Source organism: Salvelinus alpinus, chromosome 27 (assembly GCF_045679555.1).
Source record: "Salvelinus alpinus chromosome 27, SLU_Salpinus.1, whole genome shotgun sequence".
Classification (NCBI taxonomy): Eukaryota; Metazoa; Chordata; class Actinopteri; order Salmoniformes; family Salmonidae; genus Salvelinus; species Salvelinus alpinus.
The window spans coordinates 32,256,420-32,278,433 of NC_092112.1; the positions used below are offsets into that span (position 1 = coordinate 32,256,420).

The 22,014-nt window shown below is 42.9% G+C and overlaps 1 protein-coding gene across 3 annotated transcripts in view; it reads left to right on the forward strand.

Annotated features, from left to right (window-relative positions):
* Positions 1 to 5,307: 5,307 nt before the first annotated feature.
* LOC139556409 (RAC-alpha serine/threonine-protein kinase) overlaps positions 5,308 to 22,014 on the forward strand; it is a 39,186-nt gene continuing 22,479 nt past the window's right edge. For 2 of the 3 annotated variants that reach the window (XM_071370330.1, XM_071370332.1), the window contains exons 1-2: positions 5,308 to 5,462; positions 20,155 to 20,340. In XM_071370330.1, the coding sequence (XP_071226431.1) occupies positions 20,295 to 20,340 (46 nt within the window). In that variant the 5' untranslated portion in view covers positions 5,308 to 5,462; positions 20,155 to 20,294. Of the gene's footprint in view, positions 5,463 to 11,453; positions 11,585 to 20,154; positions 20,341 to 22,014 lie in introns of those variants that run through there. The other variant, XM_071370331.1, reaches the window with a different exon arrangement.

The window sequence follows — 22,014 nt, forward strand, 5'->3', positions numbered from 1 at the left end:
TGAGGACTTGTGAGGCGTCTGTTTCTCAAACTAGACACTCTAATGCACTTGTCCTCTTACTCAGTTGTGTACTGGGGCCTCCCACTTCTATTCTGATTAGATCCAGTTTACGCTGTTCTGTGAGGGGAGTAGTACACAGCGTTGTACGAGATCTTCAGTTTCTTGGCAATTTCTCGCATGGAATAGCCATAATTTCTCAGAACAAGAATCGACTGACGAGTTTCAGAAGAAAGGTCTTTGTTTCTGGCCATTTTCAGCCTGTAATCGAACCCACAAATGCTGATGCTCCAGATACTCAACTAGTCTAAAGAAGGCCAGTTTTATTTCTTCTTTAATCAGAACAACAGTTTTCAGCTGTGCTAACATAGTTGCAAAAGGGTTTTCAATTAGCCTTTTACAATTATAAACTTGGATTAGCTAACACAACGTGCCATTGGAACACAGGAGTGATGGTTGCTGATAATGGGCCTCTGTACGCCTATGTAGATATTCCATAAAAAATCAGCCGTTTCCAGCTACAATAGTCATTTACAACATTAACAATATCTACACTGTCTTTCTGATCAATTTTATGTTATTTTAATGGACAAAAAATTAGCTTTTCTATCAAAAACAAGGACATTTCTAAGTGACCCCAAACTTTTGAACGGTAGTGTACATCTCTGGCTCACCCCTTTGTCAAGAAAAGATAACAGTAGGCACAACTCTGGCGAATACTGGGGAATTGACATCATGTACCGCACTGGATTATTTAAATTGGCAGCGCATCTCTACAGTCTGAAGGGGTTTTCTCTTTCTATCTCTTTACCTTTATCTGCACCATTCTGAGAACACAATAGGTGGACATAATACATAGGAAAATGTCATTCAAGGGACTTTCTTTCCACCTGTCAGAACCTGAAATCCCTCTATTTATTTGGCAGCGGTGTGGATAGTAACCTGCTGGTGAGTCAGTGGTGATGGGAACATTGTCTCTATTTAGTCTCATCAGAGAGGCCGGTACGACCGCACCGCCGTTCACTGCTGAAATAGTGGCAATGAGGCTCCTGTTTGGCCATTTCAGGTTATCAGATTAAAACCCTTTGAAATTAAATCACAGCCACTTGTCCCTTTTACCACACCTGGTCCCCATGACCCTCCCCCCTTCTCTGAGTGTCACCCCAGAAGGCCACCGCCACCCGCTGTCACTTCCCTGAAAATAGCCAGAGACCGTGACCCAGGGATGGGCTGTGTCATGAGAAGGTTAGGGCATATTAGATACAAGCCTGCTGGAGTTTCTCATCCGGTTAGCAGGGGGCCATTTTGTCTCTTTTACTGACATTAAATCCATAGTTGCTATGAGAAAATGTTCCTGGAACTGTGTCCCTGCAGGGGAGGAACAGGAGGCCTTTTCACCTGTTTCGCTACTTAACATCTCTTCCTCTCCTTGTACATTTATATTTATGTGTTTGTGCCTTCTTTTCTGGATGTTTGTTGTTATACCTGTTGTGTTCCTCTGGTCCAGCAGGGGCCAATACTAACGTAATGTTGAAACGAGGTTATATCTTTGCTTCTGGCTTTATACTGGCTGTTGGATAACTTTTAATTGCCGATATTGAGGAGGTTGTCCAGGTTCTTTATTTCTTGTAATGTAATTTACAACATGCTAGAGTCTGGGTTTCAGCACCTCAGAGAGAAATGTACTATCTAAAATGGCTCTGATTTCAAACAAAGCCATTGAATCCCACATAGAACTTGAACAGTTGAAGCACAATACTTTTATTGAGGTGAGTTACATTGCTATTACTTTAGATTGTAGTTGCATTACTATTACATCGTTGTTGTAGATTGATACTGTAGGTGTGGCTCAATTACAATAACCTTCCCAGTAGGACCCTCACTATAAGTGGGCAACACAGCAAAGACAGATTGGGCTTGAAGAGAAAAGGTGCTGTGTGTGGCTTTCTTTCACAGACTGGCACTCAGCATTTTGCACAGTAGGGGTGTTGCTGTCTTCTGTCACACCATCTGCCTCCAATTCTGCTGTTGCTCTATCTTTCTATTCACCTCACATTCTTTCTCACTCTTGCTTTCTCTCTTTCTCACTCTCCCTCTTGCTTTCTCTTTCTTGCTTTCTGCCTCCCCCCCCTCTATCTCTTGCTTTCTCGCTCTCTTTCTCTCTTTGCTTCATCTGGGAAAACATCCAGTCATAATAACACTCAAAGACCTGACAGATATTAGTGAAAGATAATTTGTTGCAGCTTGAGTTAAAACATACAGTAACCATACTGTGGTTTTGCCATGGAAATTCCTTTTTGAAGAGATAGTGATGTGTAAAAGTGAAAGCCGTGGTCAATTAAAGTGTTAAATGACACCTAAAACAGTTCTCGGCAGGTGTCTGTTGCCTTGGGCAATACCGTATTTCTCTTTTAGAGAAAACAAAACCTTGCATCACTAAATGTGTCATCACAAAGACCCAAGGGAGAAACGGTTATCTTCTCATTAATTGGATTTAAGAGCTCTATTTTTTTCTGGCTGTGTGTAATTGTAAGAAAAACACTTCAGGGGAGAAGAAAGTGCCAGATGCTTTGGCAATCTGACCTTTGCTTGGGGGGCTGAGTTCTTACCGGAAAAGATATCTTATATCTTTTTGAATGCACTGTGTATATATATATATATATATATATATATATATATATATATATATATACAGTGCATTCAAAAAGTATTCAGACCCCTTCACTTTTTCCATATTTTGTTAGGTTACAGCCTTAAATTGTTCCCCCCCCCTCATCGATCTACACACAATACCCCACAATACCCCATAACCAGGTTCAGACATTTTTGCAAATGTATTAAAAAATATATAAAAATATATAATTTACATCATTATTCAAACCCTTTACTCAGTGCTTTGTTGATGGACCTTTAACAGCGATTACAGTCATGAGTCTTCTTGAATATGATGCAACAAGCTTGGCACACCTGTATTTGGGGAGTTTCTCCCAGATCCTCTCAACCTCTGTCAGTTTGGAAGGCAGCACAGCTATTTTCAGGTCTCTCTGGAGATATTCGATCGGGTTCAAGTCCAGGCTCTGGCTGGGCCACTCAAAGACCTGTTGGAAGGTGAAACTTCGCCCCAGTCTGAGGTCCTGAGCGCTCTGGAGCAGGTTATCATCAAGGATCTCTCTGTACTTTGCGCTGTTCATCTTTCCCTCGATCCTGACTAGTCTCCCAGTTCCTGCCGCTGAAAAACATCCCCACAAGATGATGCTGCCACCACTACGCTTCACCGTAGGAATGGTATTGTCCAGGTGATGAGCGGTGCCTGGTTTCCTCCAGACGTGACGCTTGGCATTCAGGCCAAAGAGTTCAATCAGAGAATCTTGTTTCTCATGGTCTGAGAGTCCTTTATGTGCCTTTTGGCAAACTCCTAGCGGGCTGTAATATGCCTTTCGCTGAGGAGTGGCTTCCGTCTGGCCACTCTACCATAAAGGCCTGATTGGTGGAGTGCTGCAGAGATGGTTGTCCTTCTGGAAGGTTCCACAGAGGAACTCTGGAGCTCTGTCAGAGTGACCATCAGGTTCTTCTCCCCTGATTGCCAGATCTAGGAAGAGTCTTGGTGGTTCCAAACTTCTTCCATTTAAGAATGATGTAGGCCACTGTGTTCTTGGGGATGTTCAATGCTGCAGAAATGTTTTGGTACCCTTCCCCAGATCTGCACTTCGACACAATCCTGTCTCAGAGGTCTACGGACAATTCCTTCGACCTCATGGCTTTTGCTCTGACATGCACTGTCAACTGTGGGACCTTATATAGACAGGTGTGTGCTTTTCCAAATCATGTCCAATCAATTGAATTTACCACAGGTGGACTCCAATCAAGTTGTAGAAACATCTCAGGATGCACCTGAGCTCAATTTCGAGTCTCATAGCAAAGGGCCTGAATACTTATACAAATAAGATATTCAGTTTTTTGCTAAAAAAGGTCAATGTTTTCCCTTTGTCATTATGGGGTATTGTGTGTAGATTGGGGAAATGTTTTTATTTAATCCATTTTAGAATAAGGCTGTAATGTAACAAAATGTGGAGAAAGTGAAGGGGTCTGAATACTTTATGAATGCACTGTAAAGAGAAAGAGAGAGAGAAAGAGAGGGAGAAAGAAAGAGAACGAGTGAGGGGGGTCAATATACAGTATAATATACAGTAAAGGTTTGCTCGTTAATCCATTTCTGTTGATTAATTTATACAACAGTAATACTATAAAAGCCAAACTCTCTGTGTCACAAAGTAAAGAGGTATGGAAATAAACAAGCTACATATAAGCTTCCTGATCTCATAACTAAACAAATCATGACTGATAATGAAAGTGTAGACATTTAAGGAAATATAGTTTCTTCTTGAGACAAAGTCTGTGAGACAGAACAGTTAGACAGCAGTAGCCTAGTTAAGCATATAACTACTCCAAATGAGGTCAATGAACCAAAGTGGTGTCACAGAACACTGAAAGTGTCCGAGTAGTTTTCCAATAACAAATAGCTCATGAAGCGCGGCTGTGTGTGTGTTTCTCGTAGTTGAGCCAGCTGAATGGAGGCCTTTTGTCCTGCTGGCAGACCCACTCTGCTCTGACTTCTTGTTTACCGGCTGAGGCTCTGACAGGGGATTTCCTCTGTGGCAAAAAAAGAATCCCTAAACCTCATCATGGAGGCTTTTTACCGAAACTGTGTTGAAGTGTTGTCATTGTGGCATTACCTTTATTACACACTTACACCTTTATTACACACTTTCATGTGTAATATGAGTAGGCACACACACACCCCCCCCCCCCCCCCCCACCCCACACACACAAACGCTGCTCCATAATTCTAATGCACTCCCTCCCAATCATTATGTTAAATATGTGCCATTCATGTAACCTATCAAGAAAGAAGAGCCCAACTAATGGTTTGCTATACTGTATACTGTAAGTAATTAGCTTACATAACTAATGGATCTTTTTCTGCATCAATTATAGAGTTAGAATAGGTATTAATTCTCATTTTAGCAATAATGATGATAGAACATTCTCTCAATGAAATATAATATTCTCTCAATTACCCGTAAATACATTAGATAGATACAAAGCAAGTTTTTTCTGCCTACAGTAAAGTTCTCAATTTTATCATCATCATCATCCCGTATAACGTTCTAGTTTAACAACACAGTCCCAGAAAACGTGGCATTTTGCATCTTGAGTGACACAATGAGTATGAACTCTTGAAACGGGTGAAAAGGCAAATGAGGTTACGGTACAGGTATTGGGTCGGCTTTAGGACCCAGGAGCGATTCAAATGCCGTTCAGACATAAGGCTCGGTTGGTTTAATGGGAGAAAGGCTAGACTTCTAGTGCACGAGGATACATTAACGAATACGCATGGACATATCCGCTGATAAATTGTCAAAGAGTCCAAGCAATGGCCCGGAATAACATTTGAATTGGTTAAGGTAAAGTACTGTGTTTGATTTCTTATTTTGTTGTTTCAGTCTTCAGTCATGCCAGAAAGGGTAGTTCCCATTGTAGTCAGTGGGATGCGGATATCTTCTTCACCCAATCTGCTGCTAGGCCTAGAACTGTAAAAAAACGAGCCAAAATATGAGAAATATTTACAATTCGGAATATTGTTCCACTTAGCCGACTGTGTGTAATGTGTAGCTTTGTGACGCATAGCTAATTTCCACAGTTATGCACGTTATTACATTTCTTACATTATATTTACGAAGAGTTCACATAATTACTGTAAAATCTTATTTTTTTAGGTGTCGGTCACAGTGCTCGGGAAACTAAAGTCAATTCCCTGTCATTAGTTGTTATGTTAGTAGTACATTTGCTTAATGCCGCTTGGCATCATTTGGCCACAGCAAGGAGTGTAAATCCGCCGTACAGTGTTATTAGTGACAAGTCCAATAAGTTTCCCAACATCTTTTTGTTCTTTGGTGAAGCTCAGCCTATTCACTCAGTATTGTCTGGTAGCCTAATTTAGTTGAAACTTAGTTGAAGTATTTTATTGATGAACCTAAAATAACTGACCGGGACTTGAAGGTTGTTCCATTGATATATTTTCTACATTGTAGGCTAACCATAGAGAATAAGGGAACCTGCTTTTTGCAGTAGGCTAACACGTGTGCTGTAACCCGACTGTAACAATGGCCCCCACTTATTGCGTTATAGTGTGGAAACATTACATCCACATAGGCTACTCGTGTATCAACCCTAAAAGATTGGCTGAAAAGTTGTATTGACCGGTGAAAATGTAGCAAGGCTTTCCTCTGGTACCCAACTCAGCATCTTTCGATACCAAAGTCCAAGCCAAGGGCAGGGTTATTGTGAGCATAATGAATAACACGCAAATTATTATTAAATCAGACACCAGACACGTTGTCTCTCTCACACAACTGCTATCTCCTCTTAGACATGCTCCTAAAATCTAGTGTGTGTGGATTACCTTGAGAAGAGAGAGAGCACACACTAACAAGGAGGTCAGACAGGATTCAAGGCAGATTTGTGGTGATTTACATTTACATTTAAGTCATTTAGCAGACGCTCTTATCCAGAGCGACTTACAAATGTGATGTCAGGGTACCACTGACAGTTTTTCGGAGGAGGAAGGGGGAGCATATTGAGGCTTAAAACAAACAAGTTGCCATGAAAAGAATCCATTGCAGTTGGGAACAGTTCTCTACTAAATGCCAATATCTTTGTTTGATCATGGTCAATACTCAAAGTTGTTGCTAAACATGGCAGATAAATAATTTTAAAGCCAAAAATGAGATGGTTACGAACATCTCACATATAATGTGTGTGCCTGGGGTTGTTTTGAGGAACAGGAGACCTAAAACATAATACAAAGACTGAAAAAAAACACCAGAGGATGGAGAGTGTAAGAGACAGGCTGTGACAACTTTTTGAAGTAAGCAGTAGTGTGAACTGTTTGCCCTGTGGATGTAAATACCTCAAATTTGGTCGTAGCCTGAATATGAGGAATGTCTCTGGAATCTGCTGCTGTAGCACAGACAAGCGTATTGTGCCGGTCAGCGAGCCAAGAGGTTCAGATGTACAATCAGACAAATGGCAAGAGGAGTTGTTGTGTCAACCGCGCGCACACACACACACACACACATACACACAACCTCCAGATCTCATGACATTTTAACAAGGGGTCCACCCTCACCTCTTACAACTCTCAAAGCATTTCACTGTCTCTGTGTGTTTGAGAAAGATAACCCTTTGAATCCCATCAGAGGTCAAGGAGTGGGGCAGCATGAAGGATATCAGTCAAACAACATGTCAGTATTTGAGTCTTTCAACCCAATGTATTGTCTAGACAGATGAGGTCTGGAAGAAACGTCTAATCATGGCTACTTCTCAAGGGTTTACAAATGAACTAGCCACAACCACCTTAAAACAGACACTTCTGTTTGCAATCCATAGTCAGTCTCTTTTGAACTCTTTCTCACGCACAGACATCCAGTCAAGCTTACAGCGCCAGCCTAGTTGTTACACCCAGTAATAGTCTCTCTTAACTAAGCTGAGTGTATTTCATATGCTTATGTTTTACAGGGAGGTAAAATATGCTGTACACTAATTGCATAAATAAGCACTCTTTTACCCATCTTCACGCTCATCAGAAAAAATGTGGCTACTCACTCAAGGTGGTCCATTTGAAAACAAGGGGGGTGGTGGTTGCTTAGTTACCTAACATAAAAACAAACAACAATCTAAACACTGTAATTCAGAGGCGAACCACCCTGTCCAAAGTCATTAGAATTCAAGGAATGGATCTGGAAATGAGTTTTATATTTGGGTTCTGTAAATGCTCCTTCTATGCTATTCACCCACTCATTGTTCCCTTTTGCTCAGCCTGTTCCCGAACATTAGCAATTAACGCAAAGGATGTTGACAGCGTGCTGAATATGAGGATATTGACAGCCTGCTGAATGTGAGGATATTGACAGCCTGCTGAATGTGAGGATATTGACAGCCTGCTGAATGTGAGGATATTGACAGCCTGCTGAATGTGAGGATATTGACAGCCTGCTGAATGTGAGGATATTGACAGCCTGCTGAATGTGAGGATATTGACAGCCTGCTGAATGTGAGGATATTGACAGCCTGCTGAATGTGAGGATATTGACAGCCTGCTGAATGTGAGGATATTGACAGCCTGCTGAATTTGAGGATATTGACAGCCTGCTGAATGTGAGGATATTGACAGCCTGCTGAATGTGAGGATATTAACAGCCTGCTGAATGTGAGGATATTGACAGCCTGCTGAATGTGAGGATATTGACAGCCTGCTGAATTTGAGGATATTGACAGCCTGCTGAATGTGAGGATATTGACAGCCTGCTGAATGTGAGGATATTGACAGCCTCTTTTAAACAACTCTTAACAGAAGTTACCTCCACACTGATTACATGAGTAACTTTTGTCACATTTCTGTCTCAATTGATTCTGACAGATTATTCAAAGTTGCCAGACATGATTGGAAACAACAGTCAATCTGAAGAAAGTCGCACCACACAGGATTGGGGGTCTTTCTTTAGAATATTGTGTACTAGAAGGTAAGGGATCATTAGCAAACATGGTCAGTGGTCACCTGGTTAGTAACCAAACAGAACAGCAAACAAAATAGTAGGTCTAGTATGGGCAACGTGGCTGACTCTTGTATTTGCATCATTTCACCCATTTAGTGGAATGAACCTGGTGAACTCTACCTGTTAGCAACTGTACCTGGCAGAAACAGCTGCTACATGTATGAGTCGTTAGGATTAAGGGTGATTCCACCCAAAAGCCCTCCCTCAGCCTTTGCACTGCACACACTGGCTCATGCACATTATCTACCGTCTGCAGTTTCTGGCCTGGCAGACTTTGTGTGCTGTTAACTCAATCCATTGACAAAACTGCAGGTTTATTTGCCTCCTATCATCCTTTTCAAGGGCCAACATCTCCTGTACTTTGAAAGGCACATTTGCACAGAGCCGCTGCTGGGATGCACCCTATTCACCATAAAACCCTGCTACTCCACATGTTAATTAATGTCAAGGCATGTCCACTGACATCCCACAAATCCCAGCTGTGGATGTGCAGCTGCGTGGCATGAAGAAGAGTCCATCCTCTTTCTTGCTGTATTTTATACACTCCCTCTCTCCTCTGCAGCAGCTTCCCTGGCTCCCTGACACTGGGGCGCGTGGTGCACACTCCACCATGACGAGGCCACAAATGTCGAACTAGGCGTGGCGGTGGCAGCCCTAAGGGGCCTCTCTTTTTCCTCTCTTTCCCTCTTTCTTTCCCTCCCTCATTTCCCATTCCTCCCTCTCGTTCTCCCTCCCTCCCTCTGTATCGGTCTTTCTCTCGCTCCTACTCTTTCTCCTTCTTTCTTTCTTCCTTCTCTCCTCCCCTCCCTCTCCTCCCCTCCCTCTCTGGCTTGGTCACGTGACCAGCTGTGAGGGCGTTGGGTTCATTCGAGTGCTGCAGTGTGTGTGTGTGTGTGTGTGTGTGTGTGTGTGTGTGTGTGTGTGTGTGTCTGAGGGAGCGAGTGTTTTGGCCATGGGCCAAGTCTCTTTTCCCCTCCGCAGCCAGCCGGCAGTGGTGGGGTGGTGGGGTGGGGGGGACGTGCAGGCGTCTTTGGGAGGGGAGGAGCGCTCTGGCCTGCAGGAGTGTGCCTGAACCAGGAGGAGATGTCAGTGTGAGGTCCTAAGGGACACGTGTGCGTGTGTGTGTGCGCGTGTGTGTTGCATGTATGAGACATTTTTGTGTGGTTTTGGTACGGTAGCATTTGTTAGAGTTATTAGTCTGGTGTGTGCATGACATGACCATTTGTATCAGCCTATAGGTGTTTTTGTGAGAATGTGTTTACTGCACATGTTTCTATGCGCTCCCAGGTGTTGGACTGCATGCTATTGACAGGTGTGAGGAGTGTTTCTGTTTCTGACATGTTTTGTATGTCTGTAGTTGGATGATAGTGTTAGCTGTTTTATGTGCATCCTTGTGCTTCTGCTGGCATAATACGAGTGTGTGTTTGTGCATCCTTGTGCTTCTGCTGGCATAATACGAGTGTGTGTTTGTGCATCCTTGTGCTTCTGCTGGCATAATACGAGTGTGTGTTTGTGCATCCATGTGCTTCTGCTGGCATAATACGAGTGTGTGTTTGTGCATCCTTGTGCTTCTGCTGGCATAATACGAGTGTGTGTTTGTGCATCCTTGTGCTTCTGCTGGCATAATACGAGTGTGTGTTTGTGCATCCTTGTGCTTCTGCTGGCATAATACGAGTGTGTGTTTGTGCATCCATGTGCTTCTGCTGGCATAATACGAGTGTGTGTTTGTGCATCCTTGTGCTTCTGCTGGCATAATACCGAGTGTGTGTTTGTGCATCCTTGTGCTTCTGCTGGCATAATACCGAGTGTGTGTTTGTGCATCCTTGTACTTCTGCTGGCATAATATGAGTGTGTGTTTGTGCATCCATGTGCTTCTGCTGGCATAATACGAGTGTGTGTTTGTGCATCCATGTGCTTCTGCTGGCATAATACGAGTGTGTGTTTGTGCATCCATGTGCTTCTGCTGGCATAATACGAGTGTGTGTTTGTGCATCCTTGTGCTTCTTCTGGCATAATACGAGTGTGTGTTTGTGCATCCTTGTACTTCTTCTGGCATAATACGAGTGTGTGTTTGTGCATCCGTTTGCTTCTGCTGGCATAATACGAGTTTGTGTTTGTGCTGCAAGTTGGGGCAAGGGAGTTAACCACATGGGCAAGAGGGCTGTTGTTAAAGATTTCTGTCGTTCACAGGAACACTGTGGTCTCTTTCTGTGCGTACCAAGGAAATCGAAAAGGGACCATCGCGCTCTCCCAGAAGTTTGGTTGATGTGTAAAATCTGTGAATTCAGAAAGTAAAGGGTATGATGGGTCTGCACTAAAGAATGTCGCATAAAGCTTACTTCATTTTTTGAGGAGCCAGACATTAGGGATGGACATTTGACCTTTTTGAACTGTTTGAGTACTTGCACTGCTTTTTTTTCTTCGAGTACTCTTAATAATAAATAAATAAAAGCTATTTTTAGAACACAATGCCTGCACTGGAATTTTTTTGTGGTGAATTTGTCTACATGCCAAGGTTTCCCATGCTCGGTCTTGGGCACCCAAAGGGGTGCACATTTAGTTTTTGCGTTAGCACTACACAGCTGATTCAACTAATCATCAAGCTTGAATCATTTGAACCTTCAGCAGTGTGGTGCTTGTTTGTAGGAGCCTATGGCTGTGCACTGGCATAGCCTTGTTTTGTTAATTTAGCAGACAAGATGCTCTTATTTCCCGAGCCCTTATCACAGTCGACACACATTTTATAGTAAAAATAGAACAGAAGTGATGCACATCTCCTGTCTGGAACACTTATTCTCAAACAGTGATCATTTGAAACTGGGCCCAATTTGGAGAGTTGAAAAATATTTTTCAGGGGTACAAACCAAAAATCGGTCTTCTTTTCGATATACAGACATTTTGATTTCGTTTATCCTGACTGTTAACAATTCCACATTGGACACCACATGGGAGGAATTACGGCCTAGTGTTTGGTGAGTAGGTCTATTCTTAATGATTCTGACGAAAATATGATCTTTGTCTTTATCAAAATAATGTTTTTGCATATTTTCAGTCTGGAACCTGTTTATTTAGGGGTGTTATACCCTAGGCTAACCAATTCTAAATGGCACTAGCAATTTGCAAAGTAGGGTCGTCACGAGTTACCACAGCCAGTCGTTAATCATAAACCGTGCCTGTTTCTACAATTTCTCTTTTTAAAATCAGATTTTAAACTTAACCCTGAACCACACTGCTAACCTTATGCCCAACCTTTCATGAGTTTTTCTAATATAGAGACTTTGATTTTGTGACTGGCAGCTAGTGACAACCACAAAGTAGCTGAAGCGGGAAATTACGCAATTGTTCCAAAATTGCAGCTCATTATTGTAACACATATTTTGCTACTTCAGTCAACCAGTCCATTTTACATTTGTGATAAAACTGTCGTCATCCCATCAGTTAGATATGTTTTTAAAGGCATTTATTTCTGTAGAGTGTGTAGAGGGAGCGCTCCGAACACAATTGAGTGAGACACAGAGGGGTAAAGGCTTTTAGGTAGCAGAATGTGTGATGCTTGGCTTGGTTTGTTTTTTCTTGTGTTCCGCAAATGCACAGGTACAAATGGAACACTAGAGTCAAAGTAAATGAATGTTTTGGTCAAGACAACATTTTGACCAAATAGTTTTACGGTGTTGGACTTTCTTTAATTAAAAAAAAAAATCTCTGGTTAAATATTGAGTTTTGACGTCTGTTTGAGTACTCGATTATTCATGCCCACCCCTACCAGACATTGATGGGTGGTGGGTGTGTGTGTAGCAAGGAGAAAGGAAGGAGGAAGAGGGGTGTATGCTGGGGGCAGCAGGATTTTTCTCTGGAATTAGTCTACCTTTTACCGTCTCTGTTCTCATTGGCTAGTCCCAGTCAATAGGGCCCTTGCTGCACCCCCCTTGCAATCACCGGATCATCTCAAAGCAATTTCTCTGGTCTGCCTATAGGTCCGTCTGAGATTCATTACACTGTACATCCCATTCTGGGTGAAAAAACATGATGTCAAATCAAATGTACAGTCGTGGCCAAAAGTTTTGAGAATGACACAAATATTACATTTCACAAAGTCTGCTGCCTCAGTTTGTATGATGGCAATTTGCATATACTCCAGAATGTTATGAAGAGTGATCAGATGAATTGCAATTAATTGCAAAGTCCCTCTTTGCTATGCAAATGAACTGAATCCCCCCAAAAACATTTCCACTGCATTTCAGCCCTGCCACAAAAGGACCAGCTGACATCATGTCAGTGATTCTCTCGTTAACACAGGTGTGAGTGTTGACGAGGACAAGGCTGGAGATCACTCTGTCATGCTGATTGAGTTTGAATAACAGACTGGAAGCTTCAAAAGGAGGGTGGTGCTTGAAATCATTGTTCTTCCTCTGTCAATCATGGTTAACTGCAAGGAAACACGTGCCGTCATCATTGTTTTGCACAAAAAGGGCTTCACAGGCAAGGATATTGCTGCCAGTAAGATTGCACCTAAATCAACCATTTATCGGATCATCAAGAACTTCAAGGAGAGAGGTTCAATTGTTGTGTAGAAGGCTTCAGGGCGCCCAAGAAAGTCCAGCAAGCGCCAGGACCGTCTCCTAAAGTTGATTCAGCTACAGGATCGGGGCACCCCCAGTACAGAGCTTGCTCAGGAATGGCAGCAGGCAGGTGTGAGTGCATCTGCAAGCACAGTGAGGCAAAGACTTTTGGAGGATGGCCTGGTGTCAAGAAGGGCAGCAAAGAAGCCACTTCTCTCCAGGAAAAACATCAGGGACAGACTGATATTCTGCAAAAGGTACAGGGATTGGACTGCTGAGGACTGGGGTAAAGTCATTTTCTCTGATGAATCCCCTTTCCAATTGTTTGGGACATCCAGAAAAAAGCTTGTCCAGAGAAGACAAGGTGAGCGCTACCATCAGTCCTGTGTCATGCCAACAATAAAGCATCCTGAGACCATTCATGTGTAGGGTTGCTTCTCAGCCAAGGGAGTGGACTCACTCACAATTTTGCCTAAGAACACAACCATGAATAACGAATGGTACCAACACATCCTCCGAGAGCAACTTCTCCCAACCATCCAGGAACAGTTTGGTGATGAACAATGCCTTTTCCAGCATGATGGAGCACCTTGCCATAAGGCAAAAGTGATAACTAAGTGGCTCGGGGAACAAAACATTGATATTTGGGTCCATGGCCAGGAAACTCCACAGACCTTAATCCCATTGAGAACTTGTGGTCAATCCTCAAGAGACGGGTGGACAAACAAAACCCCACAAATTCTGACAAACTCCAAACATTGTTTATGCAAGAATGGGCTGCCATCAGTCAGGATGTGGCCCAGAAGTTAATTGACAGCATCCCAGGGTGGATTGCAGAGGTCTTGAAAAAGAAGGGTCAACACTGCAAATATTGACTCTTTGCGTCAACTTCATTTAATTGTCAATAAAAGCCTTTGACACTTATGAAATGCTTGTAATTATACTTCAGTATTCCATAGTAACATCTGACAAAAGTATCTAAAGACACTGAAGCAGCAAACTTTGTGGAAATGTATATTTGTGTCATTCTCAATACTTTTGGCCACAACTGTACAGTTAGGGGTCTGTCTGTTTTGTTGAAGACTACGTATGTCTTCAATGCGCCTTAAAACATCACAACGGATGTAGTCTGACCTATAGTGTGGCTCGCTGAGTTTGTACATCCTATGGAAATGTTATGTGTTATGTTGACGGACAGTTTCCCACAAAGTCTAAGCAATGAAAAACCACTGTCTCGCAATCTCCCCCTTCCTGGCTTCCTCACCTTAACCTCTGCTTAGTCCTGTCAGCATTCTTTCTGTGCTGTGCAACATGAGTGTGGTTTGACAGTGGGGCTCTATGTACTGCAAGGCAGCAAGCAAAAAAGGTCACTGCAAGGTCTGTAACTTCATGTTTTCCTCAACGCAGACAAATCATGCCTCTCTGGGAGCTGTGTATGACCTCCTGGTGAACCCCTCCGGGTTTGTTCGCTCTCTCCTACAGGCAACTCATTACAGGAGACATTACATACACACAACCTCTTGACCCTTGGCTTGCCCCTTTGTACTGCACAGATTGAAGCCCTTACCAGGGCTAGAGAATACCATGTGTAGATTTCTAATATTTTGCAATTCACCTTTTGTTGTTGTTGTGTGGTAGCCTAACTAGTTAGATTTGACTGGCCAATTGCAACGACCTTGCAATAGTGCAGGATTTCTTCAAACTACCAATGGGAGATGACAGCCTTTAAGCAGCCTTGCTTGCAACCAAAAACCCACAAGAGTAAACCTGCATATCCGTTGATCTCATGTTTGCTTGATTTCATTACACATTTTAGATGTGGACAGTTCAGGGATGTTTTATTTTCCCCTCTTGATAAGAAATGACTATTAATACAAATTATTAAAGTAATTGTCCAGTGTTTCCAGATTTCTATGAAGTATGACTTATAATGACAATATGCGTGAAAAGTTTTCCTTACCAACATTTTTGGAATTACGTATGTTAAAAGCAGCTTTTCCGTGTTGGAATAGTGTGGGCATATCCCAACAACAGAATGGTGTGGGCGTATACTGGTCATAAAAAAATATTTATCCTGATAGTAGGCTGATTGGCCAGCTCATCCTCCTCAGGAGTATGACATCATACTGTATGAGGAAATAGCAAGCATTTTTTAATGGTCTGTTTTATATACAGTTTAGGGTGTTTTTGTGTGTGTTTTTCTTCAATGTATGCTTTGGCCACATACAGGATCAGTCAACAACATTTATATGGGTATGAGTTAACAGAATAAGAACTTTTAAAAGTATATTTTCACTGGACAGTTACTTAGCACTTGTATTGATGGTTTAACGGGAGCTCCCCTGGATATAATTTGGTGACCACCAATGGTTGCAATAGGCCTGGAGAGAGGTCTTCAAATGAAGAAATCAGAACATGGCTAGCAGCTAGTTAGTTAAACAAAAACAAATAGTCTGGTGGGCTATGGTCCAGTGAATGGCCATTTTGTAAACATACTTGCTCCTGTCTTTCATGTCTGTTTGTTTTGGGCTTCTGAACAGTTCACTATGGGCATCTGTTATTTTTTCCCTAGGTGAAATGATACTTGATTGGTAGATCAAAAACATTAAGCTGCATAGTAAAGCCAGTTTCAGGTTGTTTTATGTAATTAGCTGCTAGATGGAGCATGTAGTGTTGTGCAGTGGGGAGGGGTGTTCTGTCTGGGCATCGTCTACAGAACTGCTGCCTCCTTCCCCAGCCCTGTGCCTGGAAGTCATTTGATCTTTACCATCTCAGCACAACCACATCAACATGCTATAACCATCCTGTAATTTGTATAGACGTGCAGAAAATGTATATCTGGAATGCATCCATTTCCATACAGAGTTTGACAGTAGCAGTAGAAACACTTGGCATATTGCTGTGCTAGACAGCACCTGCTGTCTGTTGAAGCCATATTAAATAATGTGAACCTGCATTAACCCCTCTCTCTATCGTACAGATCTTCTGCCAATGCATTCATAAGCTCTTTTCATGGCTAGTCATATCATTCTGATGAACAGGGGTGTCATTTAATATAATATCATTGGGTTGCAGTCAAGGGGCAGGATTTCAAGAACCAGAGGATTAGGGCAAATAAAGCTCTGCAAGGCTCAGCAACGGTTCTCTTTATTTTTTAGCCTAGCACTAATATTAATCATGGTGATCATAGTGTAGTTATAGTACAATATTATAATTTTTAGGCCTACCAATGGAAATCTGAAATTTCCCTCATTCCTTGAATATACCTGATTTAGTTTGGTCCAACAGCAGAACACCCAACCTGTGAACCACCTTGATTATTATTTAATTTCATACAACGGGTGGTTCTAATGCTGATTGGTTAAAACTGCATTCCAGCCAGTGTCTTTTCCCCAAGATACCACTGGCTAAATCTATAACGTTAAAATGCTTATTTACTCTGTTCCATCTGACTGCACAGTCCACTGTCTCATCAGCCCAGCCAGACAATTTGTAAACTTGATCTCCACTATAAAAATCCGTTATCTCACATTTTATTTTTAGACTAACACTTCGTTTTCTACAGCGGAGGTTTGTATTAACCTTGCTGTCTGGCTCTCTGACATTCGATCTCAAGCTGTTCCATAGTAATGAACGTGTCGGGATGAGACAGACAGGCAGGCAGCTTTTCTTAGCCATTCGAAATCATGAATCAGCTGGCATCATTTTTATGGATATATATACACAAAGAAATGTCAATTGAAAAAAGAAAATGAAACAAAGTGCAGCTAGTTTGTAGTCTTTCCAGCTTCAGTTTGAAGTGATTGTGTTAGTTGTGTTGTTGGCTAGCTCCTCTGAACAACAGTGTCCTGATGAGAAAGCACATTTTCTGTGCCAGGCAAAATCGCGCCTATGGATGCATCCAAATAAATGTCACTAGGAAACAGCTTAAACAAATGCAGCTACTGTTCTGGCTGCACTGTTTGACATGACTGTAAGTTAGCTGTAGTTGGCTAGCTAGCAAGCAAGGGATAAGAATGTTGCCAGCTAGGATGGCAATGGAACATTTAGAACGAAGACCTGTGTCGCGTCCATAGATACAGAACAAAAAGACTGAACGACTGGGTCGCGTCCATAGATACAGAACAAAAAGACTGAACGACTGAGTTGCGTCTCTGGCAACCAAACCGATAGAACGAACAACCAGCTGGCTTGGGTAGCAACTCTAGTTTTGTGTCGGGACTATATCTTGTGGAAGGATGAAATAGTATGAATACATTTATCAAAATATATTTTTTTCTGAAAATACACTGCTCAAAAAAATAAAGGGAACACTTAAACAACACAATGTAACTCCAAGTCAATCACACTTCTATGAAATTAAACTGTCCACTTAGGAAGCAACACTGATTGACAATAAATTTCACATGCTGTTGTGCAAATGGAATAGACAAAAGGTGGAAATTATAGGCAATTAGCAAGACACCCCCAAAAAAGGAGTGATTCTGCAGGTGGTGACCACAGACCACTTCTCAGTTCCTATGCTTCCTGGCTGATGTTTTGGTCACTTTTGAATGCTGGCGGTGCTCTCACTCTAGTGGTAGCATGAGACGGAGTCTACAACCCACACAAGTGGCTCAGGTAGTGCAGCTCATCCAGGATGGCACATCAATGCGAGCTGTGGCAAGAAGGTTTGCTGTGTCTGTCAGCGTAGTGTCCAGAGCATGGAGGCGCTACCAGGAGACAGGCCAGTACATCAGGAGACGTGGAGGAGGCCGTAGGAGGGCAACAACCCAGCAGCAGGACCGCTACCTCCGCCTTTGTGCAAGGAGGTGCACTGCCAGAGCCCTGCAAAATGACCTCCAGCAGGCCACAAATGTGCATGTGTCAGCATATGGTCTCACAAGGGGTCTGAGGATCTCATCTCGGTACCTAATGGTAGTCAGGCTACCTCTGGCGAGCACATGGAGGGCTGTGCGGCCCCACAAAGAAATGCCACCCCACACCATGACTGACCCACCGCCAAACCGGTCATGCTGGAGGATGTTGCAGGCAGCAGAACATTCTCCACGGCGTCTCCAGACTCTGTCACGTCTGTCACATGTGCTCATGTGCTCAGTGTGAACCTGCTTTCATCTGTGAAGAGCACAGGGGGCTAGTGGCGAATTTGCCAATCTTGGTGTTCTCTGGCAAATGCCAAACGTCCTGCACGGTGCTGGGCTGTAAGCACAACCCCCACCTGTGGACGTCGGGCCCTCATACCACCCTCATGGAGTCTGTTTCTGACCGTTTGAGCAGACACATGCACATTTGTGGCCTGCTGGAGGTCATTTTGCAGGGCTCTGGCAGTGCACCTCCTTGCACAAAGGTGGAGGTAGCGGTCCTGCTGCTGGGTTGTTGCCCTCCTACGGCCTCCTCCACGTCTCCTGATGTACTGGCCTGTCTCCTGGTAGCGCCTCCATGCTCTGGACACTACGCTGACAGACACAGCAAACCTTTTTGCCACAGCTCGCATTGATGTGCCATCCTGGATGAACTGCACTACCTGAGCCACTTGTGTGGGTTGTAGACTCCGTCTCATGCTACCACTAGAGTGAGAGCACCGCCAGCATTCAAAAGTGACCAAAACATCAGCCAGGAAGCATAGGAACTGAGAAGTGGTCTGTGGTCACCACCTGCAGAATCACTCCTTTTTTGGGGGTGTCTTGCTAATTGCCTATAATTTCCACCTTTTGTCTATTCCATTTGCACAACAGCATGTGAAATGTATTGTCAATCAGTGTTGCTTCCTAAGTGGACAGTTTGATTTCACAGAAGTGTGATTGACTTGGAGTTACATTGTGTTGTTTAAGTGTTCCCTTTATTTTTTTGAGCAGTGTATGTCAATCTTTATTTGAATATGTTGGTAACTCTTGTATAAAAGTGATAATGCCCTCGAAGCCGGTGTTTGGAGGATATATTGGCACGGTTTGCCTCCCCTCGACTTTGTCTCGGGCCTAACAACACCCGTGCCAATGTATCCTTCAAACACCGGCTTCCAGGGTGTTCATTATCACTTAAACATATTAAATGATCTTATATGGCATTGCACAAAGTAGGCTATATATCCAAGGGACAATTTTGGTGCAATATTTCCACTGTTGATAGATATGGAGGGATACATGGGGTGGTAGCCATGACAAGGTAGAAAGATTTGACAGCTGCTAAACGGTCTGCATAGTTCTGTGTCTTGGTGCCATCCGAGTAAGGACCCGGTCTTCTAATTTAAACAATAAGGCACGAGGAGGTGTGGTATATGGCCAATATACCACGGCTAAAGGCTGTTCTTAGGCACGATGCAATGCGGAGTGCCTGGACACAGCCCTTAGCTGTGGTATATTGGCAATATACCACACCTCCTCGTGCCTTATTGGTTAAATTAGAGCTCCTAGAGTGTGCGGCTCTCCTTTATTTTTACGTTTTCTACTCCGCTAGCCAGCACCTCGCCTAAATAGGTGTGCGTTTCTTTTTCTTCTATATTGGCAATATATCAGAAACCCCAAGGTGCTTTATTTCTATTATAAACTGGTTACCAACGTAATAGTAAAAACAAATATACGGTCTGATATACCACGGCTGTCAGCCAATCAGCATTCAGGGTTCGAACCACCCAATTTATAATAACAAATACCAGACACTTGTTCAGTAGGGTACAACGCTACAGAAAAAACAGATAGAAATGGCAACACTACATGAATTTGTCCTTATTCATGTGTAGTAAAACTGTAATTACTCTAACATTGTATTTTGTTACATAGTGATTTAGTAATTACTTTGTAATTGTATAGTAAATGACTTGAGCTGTTTTTCTGGAATAATAACTGATTGCCATTTGTAGTCCTTGTTTCTTTGTCTCTTAATGTTGCTTTATCACTGCCTGTGGTGTGTTAATATTTGCAGCATTGAAGAATGTGTAATAGGGTGTCCTAGTTCAAATCCAGCCTCTCTTTGTCTTACTCCAATAGGTAACCAGTGCTGGCTGAAACGTTCCCCAGCACTAGACCACTTCTGATTTGACTGAAGGGGACCAGAGTGTCTTCTCCTTCTGTGGGACTCCCTCAGTGGACAGAACCTCCCCCTTACCCCCATTCCTCCGCAGACCACCATGGGCGAAGTAGTCATTGTGAAGGAGGGATGGCTTCACAAACGCGGTAAATACATATTCCCTCCATCTCCCACACCCTCTTACCTAAGGCTTTGGAAATCACACAATCTTCCATTGATTCTTCCTCTGTTTTGATATGAAATAAGTGTAGATTTCTTTGTAGATTTTGCATATTTTTCAATTAGCCAACCTGTTGTCTTTTGACCTAAATGGGCAGATAAAGTCGTCTCACAAATTCCTGAGATTGCTTCCTGTTGTTTCAGCTCCATTCATAGATAACCAGGTCTACAATGCAAGTGATGCAATGTTTATGGTCCTCAATATTGTTTACGGTCTATAAGAATGTTTACTGTTCTGAAGTATTTAATGGCTTCTACGAATGTTCATGGTCCATAAAATGTTAGTTCCCAACACCTAAGACCTGTGAATACATCCTCATAACAAACCTGTTAGTGCGCACACACACTAGTAGCGGTTACATCAGGACTTAGGTGGGTGAAACAAAATATTAGCCCTTTTCTGGATAGAAATGAACTATTAACTTTTGGATTAGTCTGTGTGTAGGTTGAACTCTGGGTCTCTGCTGTGACCCAAGCCAAACCTCGTGCATGTTTTCCACTTGCACCTGCTTCACCTTTGACCCTTTCTGTGTTCTATAAACAAAGAGGATGACACCCCCCACTGTATGACTGAACTGTCGCCAGCGCACGCCGCCTCACCTCGACACAGCTGTAGCCACAGGGAAGAACGGATTGCAAAATTAAGGAGTTCAGAGAATGACTGACAATGACAAACGATGGTTTCAGCCACTTATGTTTGTTTTCACATATGAAATCCTCTAATTGCCTACACTGGATATTTCAGAGTGAATTCTGTTATTGGGTTGTGTACAACACCCTTTTCAATCACAGAGGCGCAACTTAACTTTCTGCAATGGAGCAGGGATAAGGGTGTGGTGGAGGGCGACAGCAGCAGTAAGACTCCTACATTCTGTGGAAGTTGGACAGTCGAGGAGTTTGCAAGGCCAATGGGTTATTACGGGAGAATCCTCCCTCCCTCCAGCCTCGGACAGTCGGACAGTGTAGCGCCGTGTCTAGGAGTTTGGGGGTCATCCCAGTTCAGCTATGCAGACAGACACCACCCGGAATGGCTCTGGGCCCTGTTCAAAAGGAAGGCAGCCGATGCTGGATTTGTGCCGCTTAGTGTGGCGGCGAGCCTGTTTTGCCCACAAGGGATTTGGGGGGAGATGTTTTTTCTCTCTCGATGTGGCCATGGTGACATCACCCATGGGAAACCATGAAGGCTGCAGGGTGGTGCTGTCAGGCTCTTTCAGCTCAGGGTGCATTTTAAAAATGCTCATGCTTTGCCCACCTGTCACTCTCAAACTTTATACAACAACTTTAGTTTAGGAGGGTCATGCTCATTCAAGCACTGTATGCCAGTCACCTAATTTAAACATGCCAACGTGCATCATGTCTCCTCTGTATGGTTGACAATATGCTGAACTGGTTTGTATGTAATGGAAGCAAGGTATATACAGTGGGGAGAACAAGTATTTGATACACTGCCGATTTTGCAGGTTTTCCTACTTACAAAGCATGTAGAGGTCTGTAATTTTTATCATAGGTACACTTCAACTGTGAGAGACGGAATCTAAAACAAAAATCCAGAAAATCACATTGTATGATTTTTAAATAATTAATTTGCATTTTATTGCATG